The sequence below is a fragment of the Beta vulgaris genome, chromosome 3, assembly GCF_026745355.1.
Source record: "Beta vulgaris subsp. vulgaris cultivar EL10 chromosome 3, EL10.2, whole genome shotgun sequence".
In the NCBI taxonomy this organism is placed as follows: domain Eukaryota; kingdom Viridiplantae; phylum Streptophyta; class Magnoliopsida; order Caryophyllales; family Amaranthaceae; genus Beta; species Beta vulgaris.
Window position 1 is genome coordinate 47,257,121 of NC_079204.1, and position 16,269 is coordinate 47,273,389.

The 16,269-nt window shown below is 33.1% G+C and overlaps 2 protein-coding genes across 2 annotated transcripts; one reads left to right on the forward strand and one right to left on the reverse strand.

Moving 5' to 3' along the window:
- Nucleotides 1-1,259: 1,259 nt before the first annotated feature.
- Nucleotides 1,260-9,030, reverse strand: LOC104889179 (homeobox-leucine zipper protein HOX11). The gene is made up of 4 exons (XM_010674334.4): nucleotides 8,598-9,030; nucleotides 7,579-7,973; nucleotides 5,923-6,002; nucleotides 1,260-1,900 (listed from the first exon to the last, which is right to left on the reverse strand). Exons 1-4 carry the CDS (start codon nucleotides 8,887-8,889, stop codon nucleotides 1,519-1,521), a joined length of 1,149 nt encoding a protein of 382 aa, XP_010672636.2. The 5' UTR covers nucleotides 8,890-9,030; the 3' UTR covers nucleotides 1,260-1,518.
- A 6,155-nt stretch (nucleotides 9,031-15,185) lies between these two features.
- LOC125495732 (uncharacterized) lies at nucleotides 15,186-16,015 on the forward strand. The gene has a single exon (XM_048640535.2). The coding sequence runs from the start codon at nucleotides 15,236-15,238 to the stop codon at nucleotides 16,013-16,015; it is 780 nt and encodes a 259-aa protein (XP_048496492.1). The 5' UTR covers nucleotides 15,186-15,235.
- Nucleotides 16,016-16,269: the final 254 nt, after the last annotated feature.

Here is a 16,269-nt window from a genome sequence, read left to right on the forward strand (position 1 = left end):
ATTGGACCTTATTAGACCTTATTGGAACCTATTGCCCTTATTAGACCTTATTGCAACTTATCTGAACTTATCTGAACTTATTGGACCTGAAACTTAATTTTTTAAGTTGAACAGAACGCACCCTTAGTAAGGTGACAAAACAACTAAAAATAAATATATGTGTACCAATTCTCGTATCTTCATAGACACTTAATAGACAAATTGAATTTGAAAAGCTTCAAATAAAAAATACTATTGAGATAGAAAATGTTCTAGAAGCGCTTTAACTAGAGTGTTAAACTCTATTTCTCTTTAATTGACGATACTCCTTTCGTTTTACAATAATTTACTTAGGTATCGTTTGGTTGCACTTGGGAAGTTGATCTTCCCTTGATTTTTCACTTACCATGAAATTTCACTTCCTAGGAAGTAAACAATATTGTTTGGTAGGCTATGGGAAGATAGAATTCCCATGGAAAGTGGCACTTACCTAGGGGGAACTAGGTAAGCAACTTCCCCCATTGTGTGGGAAGTAGAACTTCCTAGGAAGTGCAAATTCCCATGATTTTGCCAATCAAACAACTTCATATATTTCTACTTCCTAGAAATTTGCACTTCCTTGATTTGTTTTGTCAACCAAACAAGGCCTTACTTTATTTTTCAATACGTTTCTTGAGAATCTACTCAGTTTATTTCCATTTTTCTATTTTCGGGGCTTGTCTCCTTGTATGTGAAAAAAATAATTTTGTAACTACTTTGACTCTTAAAACACTTGCAGTTACTTCATCTTGTACATTACTTTATGTAACACAAAAATTTTTACGTTATTTAAATATAAACTTTTTATTATACTAATATATATTCCTAAGAAACAATGGTTATTATGTATACTCCTATTTGATAATTTTAATATATATTTTGAAAGAATATTAATCATTTATAATGTCTAGTAATTGATGAATAAAAATATTAATGGTCACAATTTTTCCTTAATAAACAAGATATCATAACAGTCAATAAAAATAGTTTTTCTTAAATTTTCAAAAATTCTCTAAGCTTTTTTTATTTATCATAAAAATAGTCAATAACAAGTTGAACAAATTTGATTATAAATTTTTTTTCACAAGAATCGAAACCATAGACAGCCAAAAGTATTATAAATTGATTTGAAAATTGGTGGATATGAATATGATAACATCATGAGTGAACTACAAAGCGAGCATCATGAACCCCCTTAAAAAGCCAAAATTCCAACATTTTAAGAGATATGGAGAGGATCATTTCTGCTAATGTATGAACACCATTTAGCTTGTCATATCAGTTGTCTCTTCTATCCTTTTTTTTTCAACTTTGAAGCATCTAAAACTCTCTACAATGCCACAAGCTAGCAATCCAACCAAAACAATAATTATCAAATTTAAAGAATCCAACCAAGAAAAGATAAAAACCACAAAGATATAGAAAAAAATAAATTAAAATGCCCTCATCCCATCTTTCATTTTGTACATTAAAAAAAGACCAAAACATCCACTCTATATTTCATGAAGCTGCCTGATGGGCTTGAACATTTGAAAAGGGCAACATGGACACCTTAGGCTTGCCAAGAGACAATGTGATATCATTGGTGCTCCCGGAAGCCACGGCAGTGCCGTTAGCGGCAACAGTCACTGCGGACGATGTGGAGGGGGTTGCCGGTGCTGACGAAGCGGCCACGACTGTAGAAGTAGAAGTGGGGGCCACACGCTCACATGAAGGGCACATAGTAAGAGTAGTAGCAGGTAGCTGCATGAAATAAGGCTGGGAGGTTTTCAAGGCTCTTAATTCCTGAAGCTCCTTTTGTAACCTCCTGTTCTCTTCTGTCAACGTCTCACAGCACCTCTTTAAATACTCGCAATCTACCTCTGTCTGCTTCAACTTGGTCCTGTGTCATATCCAATTTTCACATTCCAACTGCTTTTAACATTTACTCCTCTCATATTCATATTTCCATATCATATCCCAATGAATATAACACAAAGATTTGCTTTCAACAACTATATTTTATGACCTTACTATCAGGCAAACGAATCCTACAAACAAAAATTTAAAAGAAAACAAGGAATATATGTTCTACTACATCTTCTCTTTTTTGTTAGGAAATTGGAAAGCATACATAAACCCAAGTTTGGACTACAAATGTAATCTTAAATTTGATAAATTCTCAAAATAATCCCGACTTTGTTATTTTGTCGCATATGATAGATAAAATTAATTTTCCACTTCTTTATCACTTTGAGAAGAAAGAATTTTTTTTAGGGTTTTTTGTCAGAAACAACCTTTTAAAAGTGTCATTTTGTCAAAAACAACCTTATAAATTTTTTTTTGTGAGAAACAACCTTTAAATGCGATTTTCTTGTCAGATCAGACCCATTGACCATTTTCCGCATTGACTAGATTTTTCCGGCGAAGACTTTTTTCTTTTACCCTCTTCCCTCTCTTTTTCCCTCCAATTTCTTCCTCCCAACCCCACCCCAACCTCCAGCCTCACCCCATTCTCCATCCTCCCCCCATTCTCCATCCTCCATCCTCCATCCTCCATCCTCACCCTCTCGCCTTCTCCTTCGCACAAGAAACCACCACATCAGCAGTGGCCGGAAGCCTAGGGAAGAGTCCCCTATTTCAAACCTAAAGAAACCATTCTCTCTCTCCTCTCTTTCAAATGTCATCCTCCATTTGAATCTCTTGTGAACTTGCCATTTCATCTCTTTTCTCTCATTTCACCATGGTTGCACAAAAAAATTAGCTTGTTGCCATTAACTAGTAAGAAACCATGGCCCTCCAATGTTGCTAACCTAAGAAAATCCCCCCCTCCCCCCACAAGCTTGTTGCCATTAACAATAAGAGTGGAGACAGAAAACAGAGGCGACAAATTTGGAAGAGAAGGAAAGAGGATGAGCAGCAATGGCGGTGTTCAGTGGCACTGTTCAGCGAGGTGGAGTAGGGATGGCAGGTGGGTATAATTTGGCGGGTTTCGCACCGCATCCGCCCCAGTTGGGGCGGGTATGGATATGACTTTGGTGGGTAGTGGGTGGGTATGGATACGAAAAGTCAAATCCGCCATGGGTGGTGGGTGGGTGGTGGGTAGGTGGTGGGTATGAGGTCACATCCGCCCCAAATCCACCCGCCCCGCCCAATATCCGCCCGCCCCGCCCCATATCCATCCACCCCGTATAATATTTACTACTTTATCTTTTATAAAATAAAGAATTATGTTCATAAATCTAAAAAATTATAAAAAATAATTAAGAAATATGAATACTAAGAATTTGTATTTTGTTTTCTTTGAAATGGATGTTTGTAATAACTAATTTATATAATAGATTATATATAGAAAATAAATCAGGTGGGCGGGTGGAAAATCCACCTAGGTGATGGACGGTTATAAGTGGGTAATGGATATCCACTTGGGTGGTGGAGCGGGTGTGGGTATAACCTTATACCCACGTGGGCGGAGGTGGATATGGAAACTTGTACCCGCCATGGTTGGCGGGTAGGTTGTGGGTATGGAAAATTTAGGTGGAGGTGGGTGTGGATTTAGGGGTATCCGCATCTGCCCCGCCCATTTGTCATCCCTAAGGTGGAGGAGAGAGAAGAAGAAGGCGAGAGAGATGATGCGTGAGAGAATGAGGGGTTAATGAAGGAAGTGAAAGAGAGGAGAGATAATGGTTTGCAATAAGAAATTGGAGGGAAAAAGAGAGTGAACGGGGTAAAAAAAAAAGTCTTCGCCGGAAAATCAAGTCTTGGCCGGAAAAAATCAAGTCAATGCCGGAAAATGGTCGAAGGGTCTGATTTGACAAGAAAATCCCATTTAAAGGTTGTTTGTCACAAAAAAAAAATTATAAGGTTGTTTCTGACAAAATGGCACTTTTAAAAGGTCGTTTCTGACAAAAAACTCTTTTTTTATAAGTGATGAAGAAGTCACAAAATATTAACGTCCTCTATCATCACTTTATTCATGTGATAATATAGCAAATTTTGGATCATTTTAAGAGTTTGTCAAATTATTATGTTTAATTGCTCAAACTTGGGATTGTTCTCGTCTTTTCCTTGTTTTAGTTTTGTACTTTTGTGTTTATCAGCTAAAGAGGGTATATTAGAGATTTATAGACATTTATCTGGTTAATAGCAAATCAGCTTTTTTTAGAGAACAAAGATACTGTCCCCTCAAAAAAAAAAAAAAAAGAGAACAAAGATACTGAGAAATAATGAGATTTTCAAAGATATATATTTACATTACGATAATGTAGGGAATATATCATTCACAAGGTACTATAATAACAAAGATACCTAAAGATTACAGTATCGCTTGATACAATGTTATCAGGATTGGTATCCTACTTTCAATCGTAAGGATTGGTAGAATCGAATTGATGGGATTGGATCGTAAGATACTACAATTCGGTGAAATATAGATAATTAAACTAGAATATGGTGAGAACTTCATGTTAAAAATTTACACATTAACAATGACTTTTTTAATTAGCAAATGGTGATAGTTTTTCAATACTATAAGATTAAAGTAACATGCGATCAAAATCTAATAGGAAAAATATAATATATGAAATTACGTTATGATTTTTATAAGGTAGGATCGAATCGTAGAGTCGTAGGATCATAGAATCGTGTTAAAATCCTATCATGTGAATTTTTTGTGTTGGGTAGGATCGGGATAGGTGAGGTCTCCAGGATCATAAAATCGTAGTATCGTAATATCCGAATCGGGATTTTAACAACAATGCCTTGATATCTCTATTCTCTAATGTATAAATTTGTTCCATTAGATGAGCAGTATGTTGTAAGATTGATTAAGAGACTGAAAATTCGATTTTGATATGGTCCAAAAGAAAGAAGTGGGGTCTATACATTTGCTAATTGGTACGTAAAAGTGTACATATCTAGCGACACAAGAAAACTATAAAAAAAACGACGAGGCATATATCTTATGGAGACAATATTGTGAGAAATATGTGAAAATTGGGTTGTAATTCATTATTGAAAATATATTAAATATTCTTCTTTATTTGAGATAAAAACAGTCAATATTTTTAAAAAAAACATATAACTAACCTACCAAAATGCCTACCAATAATCCGAAGTTTTTGTTGCTGACAATCAGGGAGAAAACAAATTTGCTTTTACTTTTTCTTTGTTTTATAGAAGAGGTCAATGCAAGCATAAGTCCAAGTCTATCAACCAGTAAAAGATTTTGGCAGCCTACATGAAATAAAGATTTAGATTTTGGCAACCTACTTGTATTAAAGATTCAGTGATGTGTCCCATGGGTGATAAAAATGAGAAAATTTCATTTTATTCTTTAAAAAAAAAAAGAAAAAAAGGTACCAAATACTCCTAGAAGTATTTTTTTGCGGCTTTTTTTTTTGACAGAAAGAGTAGCAATATTATTAATGCTCAATGTCTGCAATTACGGCTTTTAAGACATATATTTGACAATTAATATCTATAATTATATATTTATAAAAAGTATTACAGTAATATACAAATTAAAATGAACATGAATTATGTGATAAAGATTTTTTCTTGCTTCATGTTAGTAAAAATATATGGTCTAAGTAAATGTATTTTGACTCTTAAAACAAAGAGCATAGAAAAAGTGGTTGTACTACTAATATTCTTATGCTATAAAGTTTCTCTACGCCAAAAAGAGTAGCAAAAATAATGTAGCCCAACCTAAATTATTCACGGTCAGAATCAAAGATAACTTGAATTTTTTTGGATCTAGCATCTTTAGATATCATTCACATAGGACAACAACTAACGACGAGAGATTCTGGCATTTTTTTCTTTTAAAATATTGATGTAGAATGATGTTAGAGAACAATAAAATTACTCAAATATGTAAAACTATAGAAATAAATTAAAAGAACGGAATAATAATAATAATACCTGGCTCGTCTATTCTGAAACCAAACTTCCACTTGACGAGGACGAAGATTGAGTTGCTTTGCCAATGCAAGCTTTTGCTTCTGCACTCACACATACAACAAATTCATAATATTATTATCGTAATACTACTATATTTTATGAATTTATAAAACATGGGGTATAAATAGTTTCATAAGAAATACTCCACTATACATTATTAGTTCAGAAAGAAAGAGTGCAAATAGTGCACATAATATATTACTCTCTCCGTCCCAAAATATAGTTTACATTTCTATTTTAGAAGTCAATTTTTAAAAACTTTGACCAAATATTCTTACTAATGTATACAAAAAAACATATTCATGAGGGGTCTTGTTAGATTCGTCTTTATGTGTAAATTCGTAATATCAACTGTTTATATTTTTTACTAATAAGAAATAGAAGATATTGTAGGTCAAAGGTACGTCTTGAAGACTTTGCAAAATAAAATGGGAACTATTATTTGGGACGGAGGGAGTATACGAGAGGGAGGGATAATTTAGTTTTAGGGGTTTCCTCCCGGTTTCAAGAAGTCCAGAGATTAATTCTCATCCTTAATAAGTTGGAATCCTTTTTATTCCCCTAATTTGTTAAGATTTCTCCCTACCTTATTAAAAAAGAATAATACACATAATATTTAAAAATATCCAAAAGCAATATATAGTTAAACTTTTAAAGTCAGTAATATAATTTATTTTATTTTATTATACTACTTATATCCTTAGACATATTTTGTTTGTTTTGACCAAAATGAAATGTCAAAGTGCACATAATCAAAATTCTATATGTAAAAGTGGAAGCATTATTCTAAGTAAACTAGATAGTAAATTACGAGGATATATATGTTTGTATCATAAAGCATGATCCACAGAATTCAACAGATGTTTATTGACAATAATTGATTAGAAAAAATGGACCACCACCTTCATGCTCTTTTTTGAATTGCACATACCTCATACATGCCATTTTAGTAATATTTTCAAACCAAACTCATGTTTTATAATATATATATATATTTAATATAATTTAAGTTAGATATGTAATTTTTTGAAATTCAATGGAACCCCACTAAAGTTTCGGAGCAAAGAGAATCCAGAAACATCTAAATGGGTGCAAGGTGCAACTTATTTAAACTCAACTTAATGGATTTAATTGAACTAAAATTAGTCCTATTTTACAACAAAATACTTCTTTTATTTGAAAATAAGTGACATTTTTCTTTTTTATTTAATTTTTTTTGAATGAGGTATTTATTTTAGAACGAATGAAATATTAATTACTCCGAGTATTCTTTAATCAATACAATACTTTTTTTTAAAAAAAGGAAATGATATACACAGCCGTAAGAACTATATATTGAGTGAAATAAAATATTAAATTAAACATTTATTATCTTAGTTGATGTGAAAATGTGTCTTGAATTCTTAAACTATTTCCATTTAAAGAAATGTATTTAACAAACGCTAAAGTCTACATATAACATTACCCTTAAAAAAAACAATATCACAATTTACCTTATTTAGGATTAGTTTCACTCTTTATTGTGAAATAAATGTAAAACATATGAAATAATTACTTGAAAAAATAAATAAAAAAAAGTAGGAAGAAAAAAAAGAAAAGAAAAGAAAATTGACTTACAGGATTCAAAGTATGGTGCTCTTTAAAGCTCTCCTCAAGAAAAGCTGATTGTTCTTTAGAAAGCCTAAGCTTTTTCCTAGTGGATCCATTCTCCTCATCATCACTTCCTCTTGAAGTCGTTGCACCTCTTTCTCCTTCATCACCACCACCCCCTACTATTCCTATTATTTCTTGCCCATAATTATTACCATTTTCTCTCCTCCCTGATTTTCTCTCTCCTCCACTATTATTATTATTATTACTAGTATATAGTGAGAACTCCATAAACGACGACGTTCCACTGTTTGGGGACGAATGTTCATCCACCTCCTCCGTCGCCGGTCCAACCGCTGCCCGCCGGTTCACTTCATTTATTTTGGTCCCCGGTCCGTCTGATGAACCCGGTTCAGAACTCACTGTCCCACATAACAAAAAGTACTAAAAAAAGTCAAGTTTTTGGATTACCAATTCATAAACCCACTAAGAATAAAAACTTTACCAATATCATAACAAGTCAACTCTCTTCAGTTTTCTTTAACCATTTACTGCACTTTATTTCACAAGACAAAATTTAATGAAGGAGCTAAAAACATTAATTTTTCATAAATAAATAAATCAAACAAAATAAAAACTGTAGGAAATTAAACGCATCACGAATTATTTATGTTACGTTTCTCCTTATTAGGAAACAAATAATTTTTTGTGGTTTGAATGCTTCTTATGATCTTGACTTTTCCCTTCTTTCAAATCTTTTTTTACAGAAAATTTCTTCATATAAATTAGAAAATACTATGTTTCAAAGAATAAGTAAAAATGGATGAAAAACTACAAAATATACATCCGATACATGATATATCCTCTATTTGCATATATTAACATCATTTTTTTGTAACTTTTGTGAAAAATAACTTTCCAAAACACCCCTATTTTGAGAAAGTACAAAAAAAAAATGTCATTAATATATGCACTATTTTGATAAATCTGATATAAAAACAAGGGAAATTGATGAAAAGAAAAAGGAAGAAAGTAGGAAATTTTACAATTATCAGTAAGCCAAGGAAAACGGAGAGGTGGAGGTGGTTGAGTAGAACGAGGAAGAGGTGAAAAAGGTAAAAGATCAAGTTGAAGCGGTGATGGATCTGACGATGAAGAAGAGCCCACGTTATCACGTCTTTCTTGATGATGATGATCATCATCTTTCATATTCTCATCTTCTTTTTCAGCCGTTGATTTATTTGATGATGATGATGTTAATCCCATGCAAAAACCAACACTATTGTTTTCTACTACTACTCCTCCTCCCCTGTTTCCTAAACTCAAAGCTAACTCCATCTTTTCAAGGGAAAAAGAACAATGTTTTAGAGAGAGAAATAAGGGTTTGTTTGTTTTGTTTGAATAAAAGACAAGTGAAGGAAGACGAAACTTTGAATGTTTTTGTAATTTGTCCACACCAACAAATCTCCCTAAAAGGGGTCTGCTTTATATAAGGGGTGTATAAATGATTAAATAAATGTTATTAGAATTATTGAATAGTAAATAAAAGATTATATTTTTATTTTTGTTTCTATTTTTTTTTGGGAGACATGTAGATGTAGTACGAATTATAAAGATTGACCGACAAATCCTGGTTGACAAACACACGTGAACGTATATAAATACACACAACTGTTTCAATACGGTTGTTTTAGATTTTGTTGTGTTTTGTGAGATAGGAGTAGGAGATTAGATTTATTCATTATTTTACTTTTATTTGTCTAAGGTAATCATCTTGTCTAATTCTTTTAGTTTCTTAAGTTAAATAGTGATTTTTGTTAGACATTATTATTACTTTATTGCATGATTTTGGAGTGGCTACATCTTATCATACCTCTCGTCTCCTTTAAATTGTTCTTTCATACACTAGTAATCATACTTTTTTAGTTGTGAATTGTGATCTCCTAACAAATAAAATACTTCCTCAGTTTCTTTTTACTTGTAATTGTTTAACTTTCATATTTGTCAATGCATAAATTCAATCATTAATATTGTTAAATATTGATAATTAAAAATTATAAAAATTATATTTTTGGTAATTATACACTTGGACCAATCTAACAAGATCCCACATGAATATGTTTTTCCTTCACAATAAATTACCAAGGATTAATAAAAAGAAATGAAGGAAGTAGCTTTTTAGTTGCAAGGTACTATCTTGCAATTTCTCTCCTATTTTTCTTACTGTATTTTATTTGGTTATTTTTAGGAGTAACATTTAAGAACTGAATATACGTTAAAAAATTAGATATGTAATTTAAAAAATTGAAAGTGTTTGTTTGATTGATCATCTCTATTATATAAGGGAACGGAGGAGAAAGATCGTGTCCCCTCTGAAAATACCAAATTACCCTTAACGATCTAATAATGGACAAAAAATCTTGAACTTTTTTTTAAAGAGAACATGGTATATATGGCGTCCACCTAAAAACTCTGAAACACTCACTACCTTTAATACTCTTTAATTCAGTCACACCAATTCATTATTTATGTTCTTTCTGCTCAAAATTCTTTCACAAAAGATCAATAATAAAGGATGGTCACAACTTCTGTTAGGTTTTTTTTTATATTAGCGAATTAATATATCTAAATTAATCTATTTATCACATATAAAGTTTAATTCTAAATATAGTATGAATGTAGTATATAATAGAATACCAAATTTTGAAATTAACGCACACATCGTGTGCATATGAGGCTAGTAAATAATAAGGGAAACATAATTTGATGATAATTTATAGATAGAATAGTTGTTTGATTTGCACCCAAACGTAAAGATGGAGCAAGGTAATAATACAAATTTATAGGAATATATAGATGATATACTTGTTTGGTTGGAACCAAAAAATAGTAAAATTCGAGGAAATGTAAATTTTAGGAAACACGAAAAACTAACTATCTATACAAATATATTATAAGGTATTCTTAACCAAGGAACGGCGACATGTGACGCTTTTCTTTATGTTGTTTTACTACACATAATTCATATACAACATAAAAAAAAGTAAATGCATTGTAAGGGATTTGATCCCATGACTTTAAGTTTATTTACTAAAGTTTTAACCACTAAAAGCCTGTTCTCTTCGACATAAAACAGCTGAACTGAGCTGAACTGAACTGATCTGAATTGAACTGAACTGAATTGAACTACAATGAATAGTGATATGTGAGAGTAAAAGTATTGTCAAGAGCTGAACTGAACTGAACTGGTCTGAACTGAACAGATCTGATCTGAACTGAACTGAACTGAATTGAACTGAATTGCACTGAACTGAACTGAACTGAAAATAAGTTGGGGAGAACAGGCCCTAAATCAGATGCTATTTGGTGATATTATTTTAAAATAAATCAAATATTAATAACAAAATCTATAAGTACCTAGGACAGCCCAGGCCTACAAACTATTCGATATATACACAAATGTATTAAAAGACATTCCTATCAAGGAACAGTACCACGTGGCACTCTTCATAAGCTTCTAATACACATGTTTATAATCTCATTCAAGAATATTAACAATGTGTAGTTACAAGGATTCGAGCATATGACCTTTGAAATAAAATTTGAGAATTTAACCACTAGGCACTAATCAATTACAATTTCAATGCTTTATGTTTCAAAGTAAAATATAATAAAGTCTTCTAATTGTATGCATGTAATTATAACAACATGTAGACAGACTTTTTTTTATCTTTAACCCTTTTATTAAGTAATAACATTCTCTTACCCAAATTTCATTGAAACTGTTATTTTTTAACCCCAATTTCTTAGAGGTTTTATTAAAATAACTTATCATACCATAATGCCCATTTTTCAATTTTGCATTAGACAAAATATTACAAAAAATTAATAGAGTCAATTATGAAATTTATAATAATAATATATTTGATAATTGTAACTAACCCGCCGAGGTATCGCCCGGGTCAAAATACTAGTAAATATATTAAAAGGTATTCTTAAACAAGGAATTGTGTCACGTGATGCTCTCTATGGATTTTTAGTTCATGTAATCCATTTATAATACAAAATTTTAGAAATTGCATAGTATAGGTTTTGATTCCATGACCTCAAGTTCATATACTAAAGTTTTAACCGCTAGACCAAATTGTATTTAGTGTTATCATTTTAAATTAAAATATTAATAGATGAAATATTTTCTTACATGGAGCATAGTCCGGGCCTAATAATTAGTTTCGTCTTTATAAGGCATGATGCACACTTCACGAAAATTGATTTTAACCACAAATATAACTTATAATATGATAAATAAAAATTACACCATTAGATTTGTCTTGAAAAATGCTATAATAATATTATTTTCTTATACTTTTTTTTAACATGTGTTGAGATTAACTAATGGTCAAAGTTCAACTTCAAATATTTGTGCAGGCATTATATTTGAATCAACCGGGGTACCCACCTCCCTCTTGGTCAATCAAAATTCCTACGAAATGCAACTTACTTAATACTTCCTCCGTTTCTAAATAAGTGCAACATTTCTTGTTTTCACGTTTGCCAATGCATTATTTTAACCATTAATATCTTCAATTATCAATAAGTAGTAAAAATTATAAAAAGTTGATATTAAAAAAATTCACATTCAGATGAATCTAACAAGATCTCACACGACTATGTTTTTCCTAAAATGTAAATCACCAAAGCTAATTAAAGTTTAAACTGTGAATAGTAAATACTATGCAAATGTTGCACTTATTTAGAAACGGGGGAAGTATTAACCAAACTACTTTAGGATTTACTTCCTCCCTTCTTTTTATTTCATTTTGACTTTGGCATTATTAACATACATGACTTTGAACATCTTTTGATTTGTACTTACTATTAAATTATAGTTTCGTTTGATCTTGTTATATTATGTTAAATATGGGTCTAAATCGCATCCATCACAAGGAGAGAGAGTCCACTTCACATGACAAATAAGGTTTCACCTTAAAACCATATGGCTATAGCTTATAAGTAGAGGTGATCATGGGCCGGGCTGGGCCGCGGACAAAAAAATTTGCCCATTGGTCGGGCCGGGCCTGGCCCAAAATTCGACCGAATTTTTGTGTCCAAAGCCCGCTATTTCGTGCCTAAATTAGCGGGCCAAAACGGGCCGGGCCGAAAAATAGACTAAAAAGTTGTTTTTGGCATGCCCAAAGCCCGTCCAAAGCCAAAAAAAAATACGGTCGGGCCTGGCCCGCGGGCCGAAAAATTCTGCCCAAAACCCGGCCCAAAAACGGGCCGGGCCGGGCTCGCGGGCCGGGCCAAAATGATCACCTCTACTTATAAGGTTAATAACCCCTTTGTATTATAAAGTGTACCCATCTCTCTTCTTTATCAATGTGAGACTTTCACATGTGTTGTGAGATATACATCATAGCTTCAACACCCCCCTCACATATAAGGTCCATTTTTCAATTGGCCTAAACCAAATTAATGGTCCCAATTGTGGGCCTGGATCTGATACCATGTTAAATATGATCCTGGGCCACACCAATCAAAAGGAGGGAACGTTCACATCACAAGACAAAGAACCTTAAAACCATATGGCTATAAAGGGAGTAGCCCTTTTACATTACAAAGTGAATCCATCTATTTTCTTTTATTAATATGGGACATTCACATGTATTGTGCACTATACATCATAGTTTCAATATATTCTTTTCAAATTATATTTCTAAAATATCAATCTTTTTTATAATTTTTACTTATTGTTAAGTATATAGATCAAGTTTCAAATTAGTGTATTGATAAGTGTGTCTAAAGAAATGTGTCAACTAAAAAAAATTAGAAGAAGCATCTCATAAGATACAACTTTCTATAGGCATCTAAATCTCATGTCAACCAAACCCATTCTTATGTTTTAGTCAAGTAAACAATTAAACAATCCCACTTTCCATGTATTTCTATGTGAATTAAACAAAGCACTAAGATCACCATTACAACAAAACTTCAGCATGGTTATTTACAAGCAGTCTTATACTTCGGGTTTTTTTTAATTCCCAGCCGAATGGTAAGAAAACGAATTAAGTTATGTTAGACTATGTCAATCATCAAATAATTAGTCTTGCTGATGAGTCTTGCTGATGATTTTGACCTTTAGAGATTGTTTTTTTTTTTTCCTATTTGTGAAATCAGGGTCTTATCAAAGCCTTTGGAACATAAGTCAACGATATGAGTAGTAGATACGCTAAGAAATCCTTGTACCTAACCTTATATTTCATAGAGATTTATCATCAAGAATTGATGAACTTTTGTTAACCAATAATAATTACTAACCTTTTGTTGGTTAATAATAATTGTAACTTTGACAGAGTGACTGGTAAAAGAGTAATAGAAGACTATTCTTCGTTGAATCCATTTATACAATGGATGCCTGTAATCATTTTCTGATATATTTGAAACAATATAAGTCAATCAATTGATTAGTAGTATGAATTTGTTCAAGATGTTGAATGTCCCTAAAATTAAGTGATGAGAACAGAGATATTCACATTTCTAATCTACCAATCCCAGCATGTATCTAGAATATATGGCCAAGCAATATTTGTTTTACTTTTTCTTTTATCTACATGAATGATAAAACCCAAAATAAAGTCTAATGTAACACTTTCTTAATAACAAAAACTCAAGACACCCACTCTTATTTGGCACTTTCTTGTCCAGTTTTGATATATGCAGTCTTAAGGATTATCCAAAATCTTTACTTTGTGGTTTCGAAATTCAAAGATATTAGTCCAAATTTTAAATTACGACCCGTAACTTAGTTGGGTGTGCAAAAATGCTATTACAAAAAAAAGTTATTATTGTTTTGTACTTTGTACATGTATGATAAATCGTCAAAATATGTTATACCATGAAAGAATGATCAATCTCATAAAAAGTACTCAGACTACATATTACTTTGAGTATTGTTTGTGATTAGAACAAACATGTAAGTGTAAAATAATAATTAGAGTATAAAATGTTAGATAATATGAAAATCTTCCTGATTTTCATATTATGTTGTATATTCTGTAGATATTTTGGTGTAACTTCTTTCCTAGTTTATAGCCTAATTACTTGTTGTAATCTTTAGTATCTTTGGCTAATATATATCTTAGGATGTAACATATTTTCAAATCAAGGAATTACCTTCTTTCATGGTATCAGATTCTAGGGAAAGTATCATTGGTTTTCCGCTGCCCTAGTCATCCGCCCACCTCTCATTCTCGTCGGACACCCTAGTTCCGTCGGCCACCATGACCGAAAATTCTTCTTCCTCCTCTTCTTCTCTTTCTCTCCATTCTCTCTCTTCTTCTAATATTAAACACAATCTACCCATTGTTCTTGACATGGAAAACGTGCAATATGCTACATGGGCGGAGCTTTTCAAAATTCATGCACGTTCTCATCAAGTCATTGAACATATTATTCCCACGTCGAAAACCATACCTCCTTCTACTGATGCTGCCAAGGAGGGATGGCTCACTATTGATGCCACGTATTAAAATGGATTTACGCTAGTATCTCCGATGATCTTCTTAATACCATTCTTGAGCCTGATTTGTCGGCTCAACAGGCGTGGGAACGGCTTCGGGATATTTTCCAAGACAACAAGTCTTCCCGTGCTGTTACTTTGGAACAAGAATTCTCCAATACGGCTATGGAGGATTTTCCTAATGCTTCAGCATATTGCCAACGTCTGAAAATGTTGGCCGACCAACTAAAGAATGTTGGTGCTCCTGTCACTAATAATCGCCTTGTTCTTCAAATGGTTGCGGGACTCACAGAGGCCTACAATGGTATTGGTACGTTACTTCGCCAAAGTGATCCTCTCCCTCAATTTTATCAAGCACGTTCTATGCTTGTTCTTGAAGAAGCCGGATTGGCCAAAAAGGTAACCTCTGATTCCTCTGCTATGGTTGTCTCTCATACTGATTCATCATCCAATACCCAACCCCCCCATACTCGTATTAATAATGGTGGCAAAAACAAAAATAAAAATCATGGAAAAAATAAAAATTCCGGTGGCCGGAATTATTCTGGGGGGAGTACTGGTGGCCGGCATAATCCCGGTGGTGGTGGCCGGAATTATTCCGGCAGTGGGGGTCGACCCGGGGGTGGCCAGCCTGGTCATGCCCAGCAGCAGGCTACTGGACCGCGAGCAGCGCCTGGGTATTGGGGGGGGGATGGGCCTATCCTCCTTGGGCTTATCCTCCCTGCCCATTCCCTACCCAAGGCTGGACGAGGCCCACATGGCAGCCCAGACAGCAGGTTCCGCAGAGTACTGGGCCCGGTGTTCTTGGATCAGGGCCACGGCAGCAGGCTTTTTCGGCTGAGGTTCCTAATGTTCCTACTGATATTGAAGCGGCCCTGCACACTCTTGGGCTCAATCCACCGGATTCGAATTGGTATATGGATACGGGAGCTACTTCTCATATGACTTCTTCCCAAGGTACTTTAAATTCTTATTTTAATTTGAGCACTTCTAATGGTATAATTGTCGGAAATGGTCATAGTATTCCAATTCGTGGTTATGGAGACGCACATTTGCCTTTGTCTAACCCTCCTTTAACTCTCAAAAATGTCCTTCATGCACCTGAAATCATTAAAAACTTGGTTTCTGTTCGAAAGTTTACTACTGACAATTCTGTTTCTGTTGAATTTGATCCTTTTGGGTTTTCTGTGAAGGATTTT

Coding starts and splice junctions, on each gene's coding strand:
- LOC104889179 (XM_010674334.4), bottom strand. CDS start 8,889: ATGGAGTTAGCTTTGAGTTTAGGAAACAGGGGAGGAGGAGTAGTAGTA. Junction 7,974..8,597: donor TCCTTGGCTTACTGATAATT/GTAAAATTTCCT, acceptor TATGTGGGACAG/TGAGTTCTGAACCGGGTTCA. Junction 1,901..5,922: donor TTTCAGAATAGACGAGCCAG/GTATTATTATTA, acceptor GATATGACACAG/GACCAAGTTGAAGCAGACAG.
- LOC125495732 (XM_048640535.2), top strand. CDS start 15,236: ATGGAGGATTTTCCTAATGCTTCAGCATATTGCCAACGTCTGAAAATG.